Raw genomic sequence first — 16,233 nt, forward strand, 5'->3', positions numbered from 1 at the left:
AACGATTTAGGCAAGCTGAGGAAGACCCACATCCCCAACCCACCTCTTGTTAACCCACGCACGGAGCTGCCAGTTCACAACGCGCAATGCCAAGCAGCAGCGTGCTCGTTGCCACGAAGGACTCTGCCAAGGCGGAGCAGGGCAGCACGGGGATGGTGCATCAGGATGGCCAAGAGCTAGAGGCGAGGCCGGTTGCCATCCCTTGGACTGTCACCCACAAGCGCTTCGGTCCGAGGCTTAGGTTAGCTTACGGCCACGATGAGAGCAGCTTCCCAGCAGAGTTTGGGGCTATGGGCAGTCCCACGGTTGGGGATGGCACTGCTTTCGCTGGCCCCAATCCCTGATTTTGCTTCAGCTCCTACCTAATGATCATCCACCCACCGAGCAGCTCTGCGGTACCGCAACCGCACACCATATACCCCTGCACTGACAATTCCCTGGCACCTCCAACTGAAAAATGCTCACAGCAGCCCCTTTAAACTCCAAGCAAGGGCAGGACGCTGGTGGACATCTGTGGTGCCCTCCAGTAGGGCACTCGTAGCATTTTCATCACAGTGGGATGCATCCTGCCACAAAAAGACTGCAATGCAAGCAGATGACTCACGGAGCCAGAGAAAGGAAGTGTTGCGATTGCCGCACACGAACATACACACTTATAGGACCTAGGAGAGCACCTAAAGTCACATGAGGAGTCGGTAACAGGGCTAAGAACCAAACCTACATTTCATAACCCCAGCTTAACGATCAGAAATGCCACCCCAGCAACCCTCCACCGGCCAGCTCTGTCACATGCAAGGATGCTCTGACCTCCCTTCCTCCTCGCCCTTCTTCCTCCTCGTCAGCCCTTCCCATCCCAGAGGAGCAGGGTACAAGTCTGTTTGACTTAAATCTTTCCAGAGCTGGTAGATTGGAGATGCTTAACCCTAGGATGGAGATGACAGCTCCAGAAAGGCATGCTTATCCCCTAGGAGACCCCAGCCCGGCCAGCTCCAGTGAACTACAGGCAGCAGCTCTACCAGGAGAGCTATAAAGGGAAACCCTCCTCCGGCACAGCAATCAGGAGCTTGTCTCATCTCAGATGGAAATTGCACTCAGGGAAAAAAAAAAAAAAAAAAAAAAAAAAAATCCATGCATATGACAGTTTTTTTCCCCACTTTAAGCTGATTCCATCTCCGAGATGGGAGAGAGGTGGCGAAGATTTGCTGACATGTCACTTTAGCAATAAACTCCTCTTTCAAAAACATGCCATCGCAAGCAAAGCAATCGACTCGCAAGCTACAAACAGCCGCGAGCATCGCACGTGGGCACCGCTCGGGGCTTCTGCAGCCCCTCGGATGGAGAATCTCCAGGAACATGGAAAGGAAACCCTGGCCAGAAAGGAGGACCCAGCAATGACAGGAGCCGGGGAGAGGCAGGGGTGAAGTGGTACCGTGCACCGATGGGAGCAGAAACTCCAGTCCTAACCCTCAGTACTGCTCATGTTTGCACTGATTTCCTGCATAAGGACACAGGTGCAGGAGAACTCTCCCCCTCCTTCACCTTAATACAAGAGGGGACACCACAGCCCTGAATTTCTGCCCTAACCCTCAGGAACAAAAAGGAGAGAGGTTTGAAGGAGAAAGGTGAGTGTGCTGGAGTCAGGAGAATAAACTTTGGTCGTTAACGTATGAGTCGGCAGCTGAGCTCCATCCTCACCCCGTGCCCGCAGGACTGCTGGGGCTGGTCCCATCCAAGCCCACGCCCTCAGAAGTCCTTCACTGCTCAGGAACCAGCGACGGCAAAGTAATTACACCTCGGACTCCAGGCTACGTCCCCCTGGTCTGGGCTTGGGAAGTGGGCAGGGAAGCAACCAGGACCTTCACCCTCTGCCGGGTGAGGCTCCGAAACAAGTAATTGTAGCAGGACAAAAAAAAAAAATACCAGGTACTGAGCCTGGAGACCATCGGAACGGGGTGAATATTTCACAGGAGCAGCGTGCCACAGGCCTAAGCCCTGGGGAGGGAGATGCATGCTGATCCGGTAACGAGGAGCTTGGCAGTTGTGCAAGGATGGGGGAGCTGGTCGAGCAGGGCAGATGGGATTGCTGGGACGAGCAGCGCGTGACTCAGGGCGTCCGTGGGGTTGCCAGCGTGTGGGAAAGGGCTGGACAAGCAACACCCCTCGCTGGGGTTACTGCAGCTCCTACCACCAGCGAAGGGCGCGGTGGGAGCGGGGAGCCTCGAGCAGAACGGGCACAGAGCTGTGCAGCTACCAAACGAGCTTTAGCAATCACGGCTGGACCCTTTCGCGAACAACGTCTGCCCTGTCTTGCTTTCCTTATTTGCACCAGGAGCCGAGCGCCCGGCAGTGCCCTGCGAGCCCCCCATCGCTCAGCCCCGAGGCTACGGGGATGACAAGCACCGCTTTCTCAGGGACAGAGAGCCCGGAGCGGGTACCCCTGCCCCCCGGCAGGCTTTCTGCACTCATCGACTGCAAACCGCAAAGGCAGCTGCCCAAAACCTCAGCGGAGAATGGCCATCGCTCAAGCCCCGGCAGGAGCAGCCCTGCCGCGGCACGGGGGGAAAACGCAGCATCCCACCAGCACCCAAGCGAAAGCAGCGTGCTGGAGCACACCACGCTGTCATCGATCGGAGACAGGCCCTATTTTTCATTTTACACAATAACGACACGAAAAGGCAAATTCCTGTGGATAAAGGGGGAAAGATGGGGCAGCGAAGAGTCGCAGAAAACAGACCCATTTCTGAGAAAGAGTCTTTTCTGCTTAGCAAACAAGCGCTTTCTGTTTGCATCCGTCAAACAAACATGCTTGATTTTGTTTTGTTTCGCAGCCAAGTTATAATTTCTCCAAAATTATTTCAAGAGCACAACAGGAGCAAAATAAATTTGCAAAACAGGCTTAGGTAAACCATGGTAGAGCTTAGAGGCAAAGCGCACGGCCCTTTTCAAAGCCCGAGTGGAAACCATGGGAAACATAAGGGTTAAAAAAAAAAAAAAAAAAGCTTTGACTCATGTTAAACTCAGATTTGACTTTTAGCATTAGAATCAAAGGGGAAACAAATAAAGGCATCGCATCACCCTGCCAAGAAAACCAGAGCTGTACAGAGGAGAAGCGGCCCTCGTCCTACAGCCAGATCTGCAAGCCATCTGCCTGGGGCACCAGCGAATTCGGGGGGACACCACGCAAGTGCCTGTGCATGCTGATGGGATCGTCAGAGCCTCGCCGTGGAAAGCGCTGACTGACGCCAATTAAAGCGAAATCATAATCAAGCCATTTGTTTTGGTGCTGAGAGAACTGCTCCAAAGGTCTCAGCAACGCCTGGACGTGGTTCAAGCGCCGGATGAAAGTTCAGCGTGGGTCTTCTCCAGCGCGAAGCCCTCGCTACTAGGGAGGGAAGATGCTGTCCGGACATGGGGGGGGGATGCAGACCAGCCTCATCCTCATGATGTGGCCTTGCAAAAGGCAGCAAGAAAGACAGCTCTGACCCGTCTTGTCACGCACACGAGCCCTAGGTGCGAGCCCAAGAGCAGGAGCAGCTCCAGCTCAGGGACCAACACGTGCATCAATAAAAACGCCAAGCCGCTGGACCCAACACTCACAAACCCTTTTCCTATTCCTGCAGGTTTTGCTGCATCCAGGAGTAAATCCTGCCCCTGCTGTCCCAGATGGTAGCTCTATCCCAAGGTCTAACCCTAGATTTAAATTTAATACAATGATCTAAAGCGCTGGTACCAAAGCAAGACACGTGACTGTACCCTCCAGCAGACATCATGAGACAGAAGGAAATATCTGAACATCTCTGGTGTCTCTGGTCCTAGACCGACTCCTAACAGCAGATTTACGGTAGCCGGGTTTACACGGAGCAAAGCCTGCACCCTGTACGATGGGGGAGCCTCCTCATGGCCGTCAATCCAGCTTCTTTCTCCAGCGCCGAATTAGCTCTGCTCGGAGGGGCTGCGGGGACAGAGCTGAAAAGAGCCTCCTTGGCAGGGCACGGCTGCTCAACAGCAGCTTGGGCTCCTCGGCACCCCACCCCAGATAAAATAACCTATTTCCAACAGCCAAGCCCTCTCCCTCGGGAGGGACAGGACTTTCCGAGTGCTTCAGGGAAGCAGCAACTTCTGCTGCTAAGTTCTCAGCTTGCTCTCCCTTTTGTCGGCTGTGAAAAACCAGGAAGGGACCTCTAGAAACATCTCTTTCCTTCCAAATCCTTGGCTGCGACTCATCGTCCTCCCACCTTGCATGGAAATGAGTGGGAAAAGAGGAGAGCCTTTTTTTTTTTTTTTTTTTTTTTTTTCCCTTCTCATGCACCCTTCCCTGACTGCTACCCGGGCAGGAGGTGGCCGGGAGCAGCGGCGGGGTCCGCCGAAGCCTTTCTGAGCGGCATTGCTATTCTGAACAAGTTAACTCCTCCGCAACAGACCGATGGTTACGCCGGGAGCGGGGCTAGGGCTGGGAGGGGAGCGGGGCAGGAAGATTCACGCTTCCTTGATTCCCTTCTCAGGAAATGCGTGGTTTTCACGTGCTCGTCTCCCCTCGGCTCCTGCCACGGCGCAGCACGGCTGCAGGGACCGGGACCCACCGGGGGATGCAGCAACGTACCGCTGCCTGCCAGACTAACCGCCTCCACCTTGAACCAGAAGGAAAACGCCCCAAAATGCCAGTGCAAAACGCAGTCCTCCACCTCTCCGGCTGCCAAACCAGTGCACCGAGCTGGCAGCAGCAGCGGCGGCAAGCCCCGCTCGAGGGGCAGGACAGCGGGAAAATCATCATCGGCGCGGTTTGCATACCCCAAAGCCCACGCGCCTGTCTGCTGAGGCACGCTTGTACGGACCAGCTGCCTGCGCAGGGACGCGGACGTCGCTTGCCACCAGACAGGCTCCCCAGCTGAACTGGGATGCGCACAGGGCAGCTCTGGGGCGACGGCAAGCCGCTGCCCTCCCTCTCCCGGGCCACCTCCCAGGGGCAGGATTTGTCCCCCTTCCCACCAGGCCTCACGGACAGAAGGAAAGCATCCCTCCTGCTGACTCACCCCGGCTTTCCTTTGTTCTCCACCGACACCGGGCGAGCACCCGGTGCCGGGGCACAGCACCGGCACGGGCTGAGCCAGAAACCCTGTGCCAGAACCCCTTTGCAGGCCCCCGCTACAGCACGAGCGATTCGCCTCCTTCCAGTAAGTTTGCACAGCACCCGTGCCCGTACCACCCTGCTGCTGCCCTCCTCCTGGGTATTTTGCTGCCCAGACCTCCGGTAACCCAAACCCCTCCCTCCGCTACCCCCATGGCAAGATCCGTAGGATTTTTTGGTGCTTGGGAGAGCCCAGCGATTCAGGAGAGGAAAGGAGCTACTTTTTTTTTTTTTTTTTTTTTTTTAGTCCAGCTCAGTGGGGCAAATTCCTAAGCGAGACACCCCGTTCTCCACCCTCGGCCACCCGTTTTCAAGCCCCTTTGCCCAGTCGTGCCATGACGCAAGACAAATCTGGAGGGACGGCCACAACACAGCTCCCTCCCTTCCTCCTGGGAACACGCAAGGGCTTGGGGGGGAGAAAGCCTTGGCCGCAAACAGCTGAGTTGCAGGAGATACATAGGGAGGGGATTCACCTTTCCAGGGGCCGAACTGAGCCCGTGGTTTAAGTCCTCCCACTGCTTGAAAAGAGACCTGACTGCAATTCCTCCGTAGGTTTTTTTGCCCTGGTTTGGCCCTGCTCCACTCGCTGGCATAAAGCAGGAGTGCGGCTTTCGCCGCACACACCCAGCTGGCCCCGCAGATGTTAGTGTCACCTATGCAACGCGCCGGCGGAGGAAAGTCACTCCCCAGCACACCGGAGTTGCAAGCACCGCTTCCCAACGCCGCAATTAAAACCTGGCTTTTTATTTTTAATGTCCCTATCAAACATCTTCGCCAGGATCTCTTCTGGGATGACTGCGCCCATCTGCTGCGAGGACGGGGACAGGTATCTGGGCATAAGACGTCCCAGAAGTTACGCCGATCAAAATTACAGTTTTCTTGGCAGCCCCTGCGCCCCTCAGACTGCTGCTGCAGGCGACAGGACCCCGGTGCAACGCCCAGCCCCACATTTCTCCCCACCCCGAAGAGTTAACACTAGCAGGTAGCAGCAACCCCCTGCCTCCCGAGCAAGGGGATTTTTAAGGAGGGCAGCATCAACCCGCCCGAAGCCAGCCCCATCCTGCACCCCCCTCATCCCAGGAGGTCTGGGCATGGGGAAAAGGCACAAAACCCACCGGGGGGTCAACAGCTCCCCCCTTCCCCAGGCTGGGTTGGTTTGACAGGCACAAAGGCACCCCCGGCACTGCACCCCAGGAGCCCCACCAAATGCAGCCAAAGTGCCCGAGTCACGACTGCCGACAGCAGGAGCTGAGCCCGTGGCTCCCGCCGCTGTAGGGCAGGGGGCCAAGAGGGAATCGCGCTCCCCTTTTTTCACCCCCCAGTAACTTTCCCAAAGACAAGCGGGGGGGGCTGAGCCAAAGCCCACTCCGCTGGCACCCAAATCTCCCTCTCGGCTTGCTGCCCGGCGCCCATCCTGCACTGCCAATCAACGTGATGCATCCCCCGTGGGGAAACTGAGTCACGTCCCCGAAGGCACCGGCTTGCCCTCCCCATGCAGCGGGACCCCCCCCCCGTGCCCCCCAAGGCAGAAATCCACCTGCTCCTACCTGAGCGTGGCACTCTCCCCTTGCCGCACAGTCACGTTGTCCATAGCTTTGGGGAAGGTGGCATCTCCGCTGCGCACGGGCACTCCTGCGGGCACAAGGAAGAGCAGCCTGAGACAGAGGACGACTAGGCACCTCCAGGGCAGGGCTAAGCACCCACCGACCCCCATCCTGGGCAGCAGGGACTTTTCCAACAGGCAAAAAACACACCCGACAAGGCCACCGGGAGCGAAAAGGAGGGGCGGGGGGGGGGGAGAGGAGGGAAGGGGGTGCGTGTGTGTGGGGACGGGGGGGAGCAAAACCACCGGGGCGAGCGATGCGGAGCTCCACGGAGATCAGGAGAGCCCCCGGCAAGGCAGCCTGCGAGCGCTGAGCCTGCCGAGCGGCATCCGGAGGGAGTCCCCGGTATCCTTGGGTGAGGGAGGAGGACGGGAGGGCCGGGAGGGAGGAGGAAGAGGAGGAGGAGAAGTGACAAAGGTGCTGGACGCTGGACGAGCCGGCTCTTCCCGGGAAGCAGTCCGAGGCTCACTTGGGCGAGAGGCGGCGGGGGAGCCGCCCGGCTGCGCCCCGCTCCCGCCCCGCACACTTGTCCCGACTTGGCAGCGCGGAGCGAGGGCAGTCCGAAAACCAGTCAAAAACCACAAAAAAAAAAAAAAACAACCAAAAAAACCACCCCCGGAGCAAGCTAGCAAACGGGTCCGGATGCAAAAAGGCACGGCGGGCAAAGGCCTCCGAGGTGCCCAGCAGTTCTTCTCCTCCAGCCCCGCTGTCGGGTCCCAAAGGCGGGCTGGTCCAGGCGGGATGCAGGACAGGGGAGGGGACGTCAGGCCGCCGGGATGCGGGGACGGCAGGACGGATGCCGGAGCCCCCGGCTGCCCTCAGCGGCGGGAGAAGGGGCGGCGGGGGAGCGGGCGAGGCGGCGGCGGCGGCGGCGGCAGCAGCATCCCAGCCCCGGCGGCGCGGCGGGCCGGCAGCATCCCCGGGCGGCGCGCAGGCTGACTGCCCGGGGTTGTCATGGCAGCGGCTCCATCGCTGACCGGCGCCGGGGCTCCCGCACACCCGCACGCACCCCGCACCGCACAACGGGCGGAGCGGAGCGGAGGGGAGCGGAGGGGAGCGGAGCGGCGGCGCGCACCTCGCACGCCAGCCTTTAACCCCCGCCGCACCGCGCTCCTCGGGGGACGGGATGTCAGGACACCCCCCCCCCCCCGCCATTCTCCTCCCTTCCCCTCCGTGCTTACCTGCACCCAGCAGCCACCACCGGACTACCTCTAGCATTTCCCTTCCTCTACCTCTGCACCGTCCCCTCCTCAGGCGGCAAAGCCACTACGCAGGAGGGGAAACTGAGGCACGGGGCAATTCCCCCCCCTCCCCCCCAAAGTCAGGCAGGTGGTGATGAGGAGAGGCAGGAGCGTGCCCTCCTGGTCCTCTGCACCTCACACAGCGTGAGCTTAAGTGGCAAATTCCTCCCCAGCCGCAAGCACGGTCCCCGCGTACTTTTTATCAGCTCGTAATTTAACAAATATCGCATTTGCTTATGCCTAGTAATTCCTCCTTCCCTCCGCTAGCGGCTAAACACATTAATATTTCCAGGCACAGTTTCATGCTGGTAAAAGGTGCCGGGGAGCCATCCTCAGAGCACAAAAGTCCTGGAGCCACTGAGCAAATGCAGAGCGAGCGGCTGAGCCGCAGCTTTCGGGGCGCTGCGCCCCTGGAAGCCCCCCCAGAGCTGCGTCAGCCCAGCGTTAGGGGAAACCAGGCCTCCTCCACCCGCTGTCCCCGATGACTTCTCCACGACACGGGACCTTATCCAAATGTCCTCCCTCCCTCCATTCCCCACCGTGTGCTCTGCAGCTATTACACGGCACCATTTTTTTTTTTTTTTTTTTCCTCTGAAATCGCTGCCAACCTGAGCTGGATTCAGACTGGTGACCTAGATGTGAAAGGATCCATAGCCCGTTACTAATCCCTGGAGTCTCCGAATCCCCTGTAAACTACTGCTTAATTCACTAACTGTGCTATTTAATCTCTAAAACATTATGAGCTGTGCCGGGCAGAGGAAACACTCAATCAAATAGAGCTTTATTATTATTGTGCGTGCTGATAGGTCATATGAGAAGGGGATTGCTTTGCAAGTCACTCTACTTCTTCCTCCTCTGAAGGCTCTGCTCCTTGAATTTAGCGCTGGTGTGACGTGCTGCCTCAAGTCCTACTTCTCCCCAGAGGAGACAGCAGCTTTCCCCAGCTCTTGGCAGGAAGAGTTTAATCTCCACAGCTCACTCTGCTCCTGGCCGGTCCGGCAGGGGAGGGGTAAACGCCTGCCTTTAGCAGACCCCCTTTGGGCCCACAAATTACATGGGAGGGGTCTCCGAAACCTCATGGCAAAAAGCGAGCCCATCAGCGGTAGGGTGAAACTCCTTGGACAGGGTTGTGGCATTGCACTGGGGTGCACAAGTCAGCGAAGAAAAAAGAAAAAAAAAAAAAATACTGCTTTTGCCGATTGCTGCAGCATCCAAGCACCCCCGGCAGGATGGGGACCCTGCCGTGCTACCTATTCGCTGCTGGGGAACACCCTCGTGAGCAGGACCTACGAGCCATCGCCATGCTCATCACGCAGGAGCCTGCTCTCTTTGCGAGGCTGCTCCTTTGGATGGGCAGAGACCACCTCCTGAGTCAGCAAAACCAAAGGGATTCCAATAACCACAGCCAGTTAACCTTTTAACACAGCCCAGATTGCCAGGAGCATCTTTAATCACGAGAGAAAGCACCTGCCTACGCTGAAAGCACGCGAGGTTGGGGCAGAACGTGACCTGCCGAGCAGCTTCAGCCCTTGCAAGGGCTGAATTTGGCCCGCTGTTAGGAGATCGTCAGCATCGGTTGAAAATCCCAAGGAATTTAAACCCAGTATCGCCAGCTCCTGCATGCTAAAGCCCAGCAGAATCCCTGGTCTACCTCCCCGTCTCCAGCTCTCCCTCTCTTGCGTACATACAATGTACATGTAACTCAGCCTGTCACAGCTCGTCTCTTTTCTGACAGCTGTAATTGCTTCAGACTATAAAAATATCTATAGACAATAAACACGACGCATGAAAACAGCAAAGAGAAAACGAAATCAAGATTCCTTTAAATAATTCAGTTGCTCCAGCAGCAGTGGAGCCAGCAACTGAGTCCAGCTGTGAAGGTTCAGCAGCAAGAGAAAGAGAGCTTTGTAGCTTCCTCTGGGGATGAGAGAGTCTTTTTTCCTTCGCTGGTTTTTGACCACAGCAGAAGAAGAGTCTGCCGTACGCGGGCTAAGCCGCTTGCAAAGCGGCACCTATCCGAGCACGAAACGCAGCCTCTCGCTTTCAGCTTCTTCCCTTTCTTCCTACTTAGATAAAAGTCCTTTATTTTCCGTTGTGAGCAACAGGCAGGAGACAAACAGAACGAGCAAAGCACCGGCACACTCTAGGTATATATTTATCTCCGTATCTATCTCCTCAACCTCCTTCTTTCCAGCAAGGCTAAAGGCCCCCCTCTCCTGGCAGAGACCACAAACAGGGCGGCACAAGCAGCGCGGGCAGGGAAGCGAGGGCTTGGCATTGCTTGGGACTGCGGTGGGAGAGGAGCAGCAGCACGGATGGAGGCAGGGGAAGGATTTCCCGTGGGGAGATGGCACCTGGCCGGGAGGATGCCGAAACCACAGAGGGGGAAGGGGTTAGGAGGAGCAAGAGCCCGGGGGTTTGCTTTGCAGAGGAGCATCTCTATCGGAGCGGTCAGAGAGACGATAGCTGGGGAGGGGGAGCCTTGCAGGCAGAGCAGAGGGCAGCGACTGCAAGCCCGGCCGTTTGTCAGCCAGGCAAAACCCTTCTCAGCAGATATTTACTCAATTTTCTAGAAAGAGACTGGACAGGGTGAAAGGCGGCAGTGCCGGTTCACAGCGACTCCCGTAAACATCTTTCTCTCCTTGGCTCACGCGGGGGCTCGCATTTTAAGATTTTCAGCAAATCGGTCTCAAAAAATGCCCTCGGGGAAGAACCACGGCGTTTGGCCCAGGCCAGCGTTTCCTGCAGCCCGCTGCAAGGGACCCCAGCTCCTTCTGCAAAGCCCGGCAGCCTTCCAGCAAACGCTGCCCCAATCTCAGGCTTTTTGAGCAAAACCAAGCCTAAGCGTCTAATCTGCAGATTTGAGTGATCCCGAAGGCTGATAACCAGATGCAAAACCGCAGTTATGGTTCTTCTATCAAGTGAAACAACATGATTGCCGCATTTTTTTTTTTCGGCTTTCTCAGAAATACCTAGCACAATTCTAGCATCTATTTTGCATGTAGCTGCTTGCAGGGACGGTTGATAGATCCCTCCATACAACCCATGCCTATATACCTGCCTGCAAACCTATATACATACAATACTACGCCTCCCCACACTGAAAGACTTCATTCCTGAAAAAAAAAAAAAAAAAAAAAAAATTTACTTTCAATAAGTAGGTCACAGCAAGGCAATTTGTACAGCCAGATTTTTCTTTTAATTCCTTTTTTCCTTTTCACGAAGCTGATAGATGGCAATCTATAACCCCAAAGTGGAAATTTATTTTTAATCTGAAATTGCCAAATATGATCAGAAACATAATTTATGCTCGAGCCATTCTTGTTCCTTCAAAATGAAAACATGATTTCATAACCCTATTCGTGCTATCGCATACCACATTATTCTCCAATAAGTCCAGAGTTGCAAAAAAGTGCTTAATTTTCTTGGCATTAGTCAGGTGAATGACACACAAGTCCGGGGGAGCTTTTCCTGAATAACTATTGAGCCCTCAATGTCTACAACCATTCACTGCGGACACAAAGGACGTGGGCTCCCGCTCCGCTCACCACGCTGACTCATTTATCCCCTTGTTAACGGTGGCCCCAATTAAGAAACAATGATTGAGAGCCTTACTTGGCTGGAGCCAGTTTGAGCCCTTCTCACCCCAAAGGCATTCCTGCGCCCAGCTGGAGAAATTGCCCGTTTGGGGCCGTTTCTAGGCCAGTTTTCTGAATGCAAGAAGCATCCTCCTGGGCACTCAGCCCTCAGTCCCTTACACTGAAGGCAGGCAGCGACTACCAGCACCCTCTTCACGGTGTTTAAAAACAACGCAAGAGACCCCATTAATCCCCGCTAAAGATGCCATTAATATTTAACTGGCATTTATATAAACTTACAGTAACCGTCCTATTAAATTCGGAATGAAGTGTGCTTTTGGGAGCTTTCCCCTAAAGCCACGCCGGGATCCGCTGCCCCGCTGCCTGCTCTGCCTGCACTTTGCACTAGGCGCCTCGCTGTAAAAAGGAACATTTTGTTTGCCCTTTAAAAAACTGCTGGGCTTGGGTTTATCGCTCGCTCTCATCATGCTCAGGGGCCTGGGATTTTCAAGCACGCGTTAACTCCTTCCAGGGTACCCCCGGCTGAGCCGCACTGCCTCCTGCTCACTGCAACCAAGGGGCTGGAGGACCAGCCGCCCCGGGAAAGCTTGCAAAAGCCTGCCCCGAGTCCACGGTTCAAAGCCAAAGCCAGCAAAGGATTCGCCTCCCTGCAACGCCTCAAGGGGTAACCCAGAAAGTACCACCTGAGGAAGAGGAAGGTGGCCTGGGCAGGAGGAAGGCCTCGTCGCTAGCTGCCAAAATACCCTATCGCACTGCCATCCCTTATATACGCAGAGATACCCGACAGCATCCTTGAGGATGCTCTGACGTACGTTACAGACGGGCCAGGCAGCGCTGCAGCTCGGACGCAAGCTCGGGAAGGGAGGCACAGCAGTCCCCAGGGCCTGGCTTTTCCTTCGGGATTACTCCTTTCTCCCACGGTTCTCAGTCTTTGAGCATTTTACAACAGCCCAGCCAGCACAACATGCGTATTTATGAAGCTACACCCCCATATGTGCAGCCTTAAGATTGAACATCTATACAGGGAGTTAAAAAAAATTATCGAGGAGATACTGAGCCACCCCGGCACAGTAAAAGTTATGAACAGGGATTGATCCTCGGTACAAATCAATATCGGTTTTATATAAATCTGCTTCTTGTTGCATTGTTGTGAGGTTACGTCGCTATATTAACGCTCCGAAAGGCATCCTTTATGCTCGTTCTGCATCCACAGCAGTCTTTGATCGGGTTGAATCAGGTGCCAGAGACAGCTGACGACATGGGATAAAACCATGCCATTAGCCATCTAATAGCATTTTATAAGCGTATGACATTAACCCAGTGCTCTACAACTCAATCCACTCTGCGTTTTAACAGGAGCAAGTGCGCACGGGAAGAGCGAAAAAGCTGAATAGGCTGAAAAGCAAAACCAGCCACGCCTCGGGTCCCACTGCGGACATTGGGGAGCTCCAGCATGGCTACCTTAAACGTGAAGACATGAGCTTCTCAGAATCACAGAATCGTAGAGGTTGGAAAAGACCTTTAAGATCATCGAGTCCAACCATAAACCTAACACTGCCCAGCCCACCACTACACCATGTCCCTCAGCACCTCATCCAAACGTCCTTTAAATACCTCCAGGGATGGGGACTCCACCACTGCCCTGGGCAGCCTGGTCCAGTGCTGGACAACCCTTTCAGTGAAGAAAAATTTCCTAATATCCAGTCTAAACCTCCCCTGGCACAACTTGAGGCCATTTCCTCTTGTCCTATCACTTGTTACCTGGGAGAAGAGACCAACCCCACCTCTCTACCCCCTCCTTTCAGGCAGTTGTAGAGAGCGATGAGGTCTCCCCTCAGCCTCCTTTTCTCCAGGCTAAGCAACCCCAGGTCCCTCAGCCACTTCTGATGGCTTCTGATAAGACTTCTGCTCCAGACCCTTCCCCAGCTCCTCGTTCTCCCCCCTGAACTTCTGCCCACAGTTTGGGGGCATTCCTGAGCTCTGCACTGAATAACCCTTTGGAGGAGCAGCTCCAAGAGCTGCTGTGTCCTCTCCTGGGCAGTGAGGATGGCCCCAAACGAGAGACACCAAGCCAAACCTTCCCCAGCCCATCTGGCTATCAACCCACGCATCCCAAACCCCAGGGGAAGCAGGAAGGGAAACGTCCCTGGCTGATGCTGGCCCACCACCACATCCACCCCCCCCTTCACCTCCTTTTCCCCAGCCAAGCCCTTTCCTACCAGAAAGCCGCTCGGTCCACGCAAACCAGGCGGAGCAGGCACCGGGAGAGGAGTAAATATGTTGATTAAGACCACGACGTTCAATAAAAAGCAGGTATTAAGAGCAGAGCCCCTGAAACCCCTCTTTTGAAACCATGGAGCATGCTCAGCAGCTCAGTGAAACCCCAGCCCACTCCCAGGTGTTCGGCATCTTTGAAAATCAGACCCTCCTGGAGACACTGATTTGTCTTTTGTCCGCAGCTGGCTGTGGACCTAGATCACACACCGTCAAAAACCGGGTGGTGAGATGCACACTTTGCTTTCCAACTGCCGACCAGCCACAGCCAAAAAGGGGCTTCTTCAGATGTTCCTCAAACCTGAAGGCCTGCACCTTTGCGGGGCCCATCTTTTGCCAACCTCAAGTCTCATTTCCCAAGGCACCGAGGTTGCCAAATTGCTCGAGCGCTCCTCGGGAACAAAAGCTGGGCGCGCTGCTGTGTGCCTGTATCAATTTGAGTTTTGTCACTCGTCCTCTGACCCTCGCGGTGCTATGCATCCAAGAATAATATTAATAATAGTCATGCCATTAAGCAAGATGCTTGGTTTGAATCTGAAGATTTTGAGAAATGATCTCATAAATTTAATTCCCGGGGTACCATCTTTGAGCGTTAACAGGCACAGTCGCTTCTGAATTCTGGGAAATGAGCATAATTACATGGAGATCGACAAGGCACAAATGCCAAGAATTCTGTTAACCTTTAATACTGCAAAAAAACTCTCCCCTTGTAATTATCTCTTTCCTTTGTCTTAAATGTTACTGATGAATATTTAGTGGGATAAGCAAATAAAAGGAGGCTGAGGGGCGCAAGGAAGTGCAGCCCTCTGCAGAGTAAGCCTGCAAACCTCGCGGCATCGCTGTGGGTCGGGGCTGGGGGCAGGCTGGGACCCCGGGTCACAAGATGTGACACCCAGGACAATGACAACCCCACGGTGACACGCAGCCACTGCGGAGCCAGCGGAGTTACAACAAAATCCGAATTAATGCCCGGCACGGCTGCGAACGCACCTTTGCTCCGGTCCGTGGTGCGGGCAGGGAGCGATCCCGCAGCCCCCAGCGGGATGGTTTCAGGTGCCCTTTCTCCAAACCGAACTCGGTCTTGGAATAAAACTTCCCGGGTAAAAAACACATCACCTTTCAAACATATCCTCCCTAGGGTTGCAAATAGCACTGCCCTCTTGCTGCACATTGAGTCTGATGGAAAGAAGATTTTCTCCCGGTGTGAACTGCATTAATATCTGTCACCACTCTGGCATTTCTGCCTATAATGATGAAAAATATGTGCAGAGAATGCGGGGTGCTCTCAGCATCACCTCCCTCCCCATGAAGCGAAATTAGAAGCAGCTGTTCGCGTTCCTGTCCTCTTTAGGGCCCTACAGCATTATCTCTGGAAGCTTATTATTTGGGAGATGGCACGGGGATAACCGAGACTCATGACCTATCCGTATTCAAAATGTGCCTTGCTGCAGACGGGGGCTCAGCTCTCCCCTCCCCTGAGCTGGAGAACGGTGTAAAGGTCACTCTACTCTTTTAATGTCGCGTCAGACCGACCGCTGCGCGAACGAGGAAAGGAAAAAGGCACATCTCCCTCGCCAGACGGAGAAAACCCATCTCCGTCTTGGGAGGAGCACGCCAGCATGAAGTGGCCGGGCTGTAACCACCTGCAGCACCCAAAGGCTTTCGGACCACCGTCCAGGAGCCCTGGAAGAGGTGGAAGGAGCTTCCTCCTGGCTTCGAAGAGGCTGCTTTCAACCGCATCCCAACCAGCAGACGGACCCGCCGGCTGGGATGAGCGAGGAGGCAGCGAATCCCACGCCATGGAGGAGGGGGATTGCAGCACATCCCTATGCGTGCCCCAAAACGCTGCAGGCAGCAGGGGGGACAAGAGCAAGCACCGGTCACGAGCGTGCCAGCCCCAGACCTTCGAGATGTCAGACGCCAGCTGCCCAGGTCCTCCCGCTCTTCGTTGCCGCTGCTGCGAGCTGTGCTCAACCCAGCTGGAATCGCACCTCCCCATCACTCTGCAGACACATCCCAAATTAACTGACACTGCCCGGGCCACCGAGTTCGTGAGCTGGTCCCGCCCCGGAGTCCCGCAGTCCCAGCGGAGAGGTTGGGTGTCACGGGGGAGGCTGGAGCAGTCTGCAGAGCAAACTTTCCCTCCAGCCGCAGAGCGAGACCTTTACAGACTCCCTCCTCCCTCGTTCCAGGAGGAACGAAGCCAAAGCAGTATTTATTCACAGAGGACCGGGGAGAAAAATGAAATAAAAGAGGTTAGCTCATTAAGTACGACACCTACCCCTCCCAAGAGAGGTCTGAGGAACCGGCTCTGCAGTCGCTGAGAAGAGGAACACGTATCAAAGCCCAGGGCCAGGGCTGCTAACAGCAGCGAGGGCTCCAAACCTCCC

General features: G+C 55.4%; 1 protein-coding gene across 3 annotated transcripts in view; it reads right to left on the reverse strand.

Moving 5' to 3' along the window:
• LOC142418746 (protein CEPU-1) overlaps window positions 1-16,233 on the reverse strand; it is a 360,199-nt gene that overhangs the window by 138,585 nt on the left and 205,381 nt on the right. For 2 of the 3 annotated variants that reach the window (XM_075521050.1, XM_075521051.1), the window contains exon 1: window positions 6,673-6,839. In XM_075521050.1, the coding sequence (XP_075377165.1) occupies window positions 6,673-6,839 (167 nt within the window). Of the gene's footprint in view, window positions 1-6,672; window positions 6,840-16,233 lie in introns of those variants that run through there. The other variant, XM_075521053.1, reaches the window with a different exon arrangement.

This window comes from Mycteria americana, chromosome 19, assembly GCF_035582795.1.
Source record: "Mycteria americana isolate JAX WOST 10 ecotype Jacksonville Zoo and Gardens chromosome 19, USCA_MyAme_1.0, whole genome shotgun sequence".
NCBI classification, from domain to species: domain Eukaryota; kingdom Metazoa; phylum Chordata; class Aves; order Ciconiiformes; family Ciconiidae; genus Mycteria; species Mycteria americana.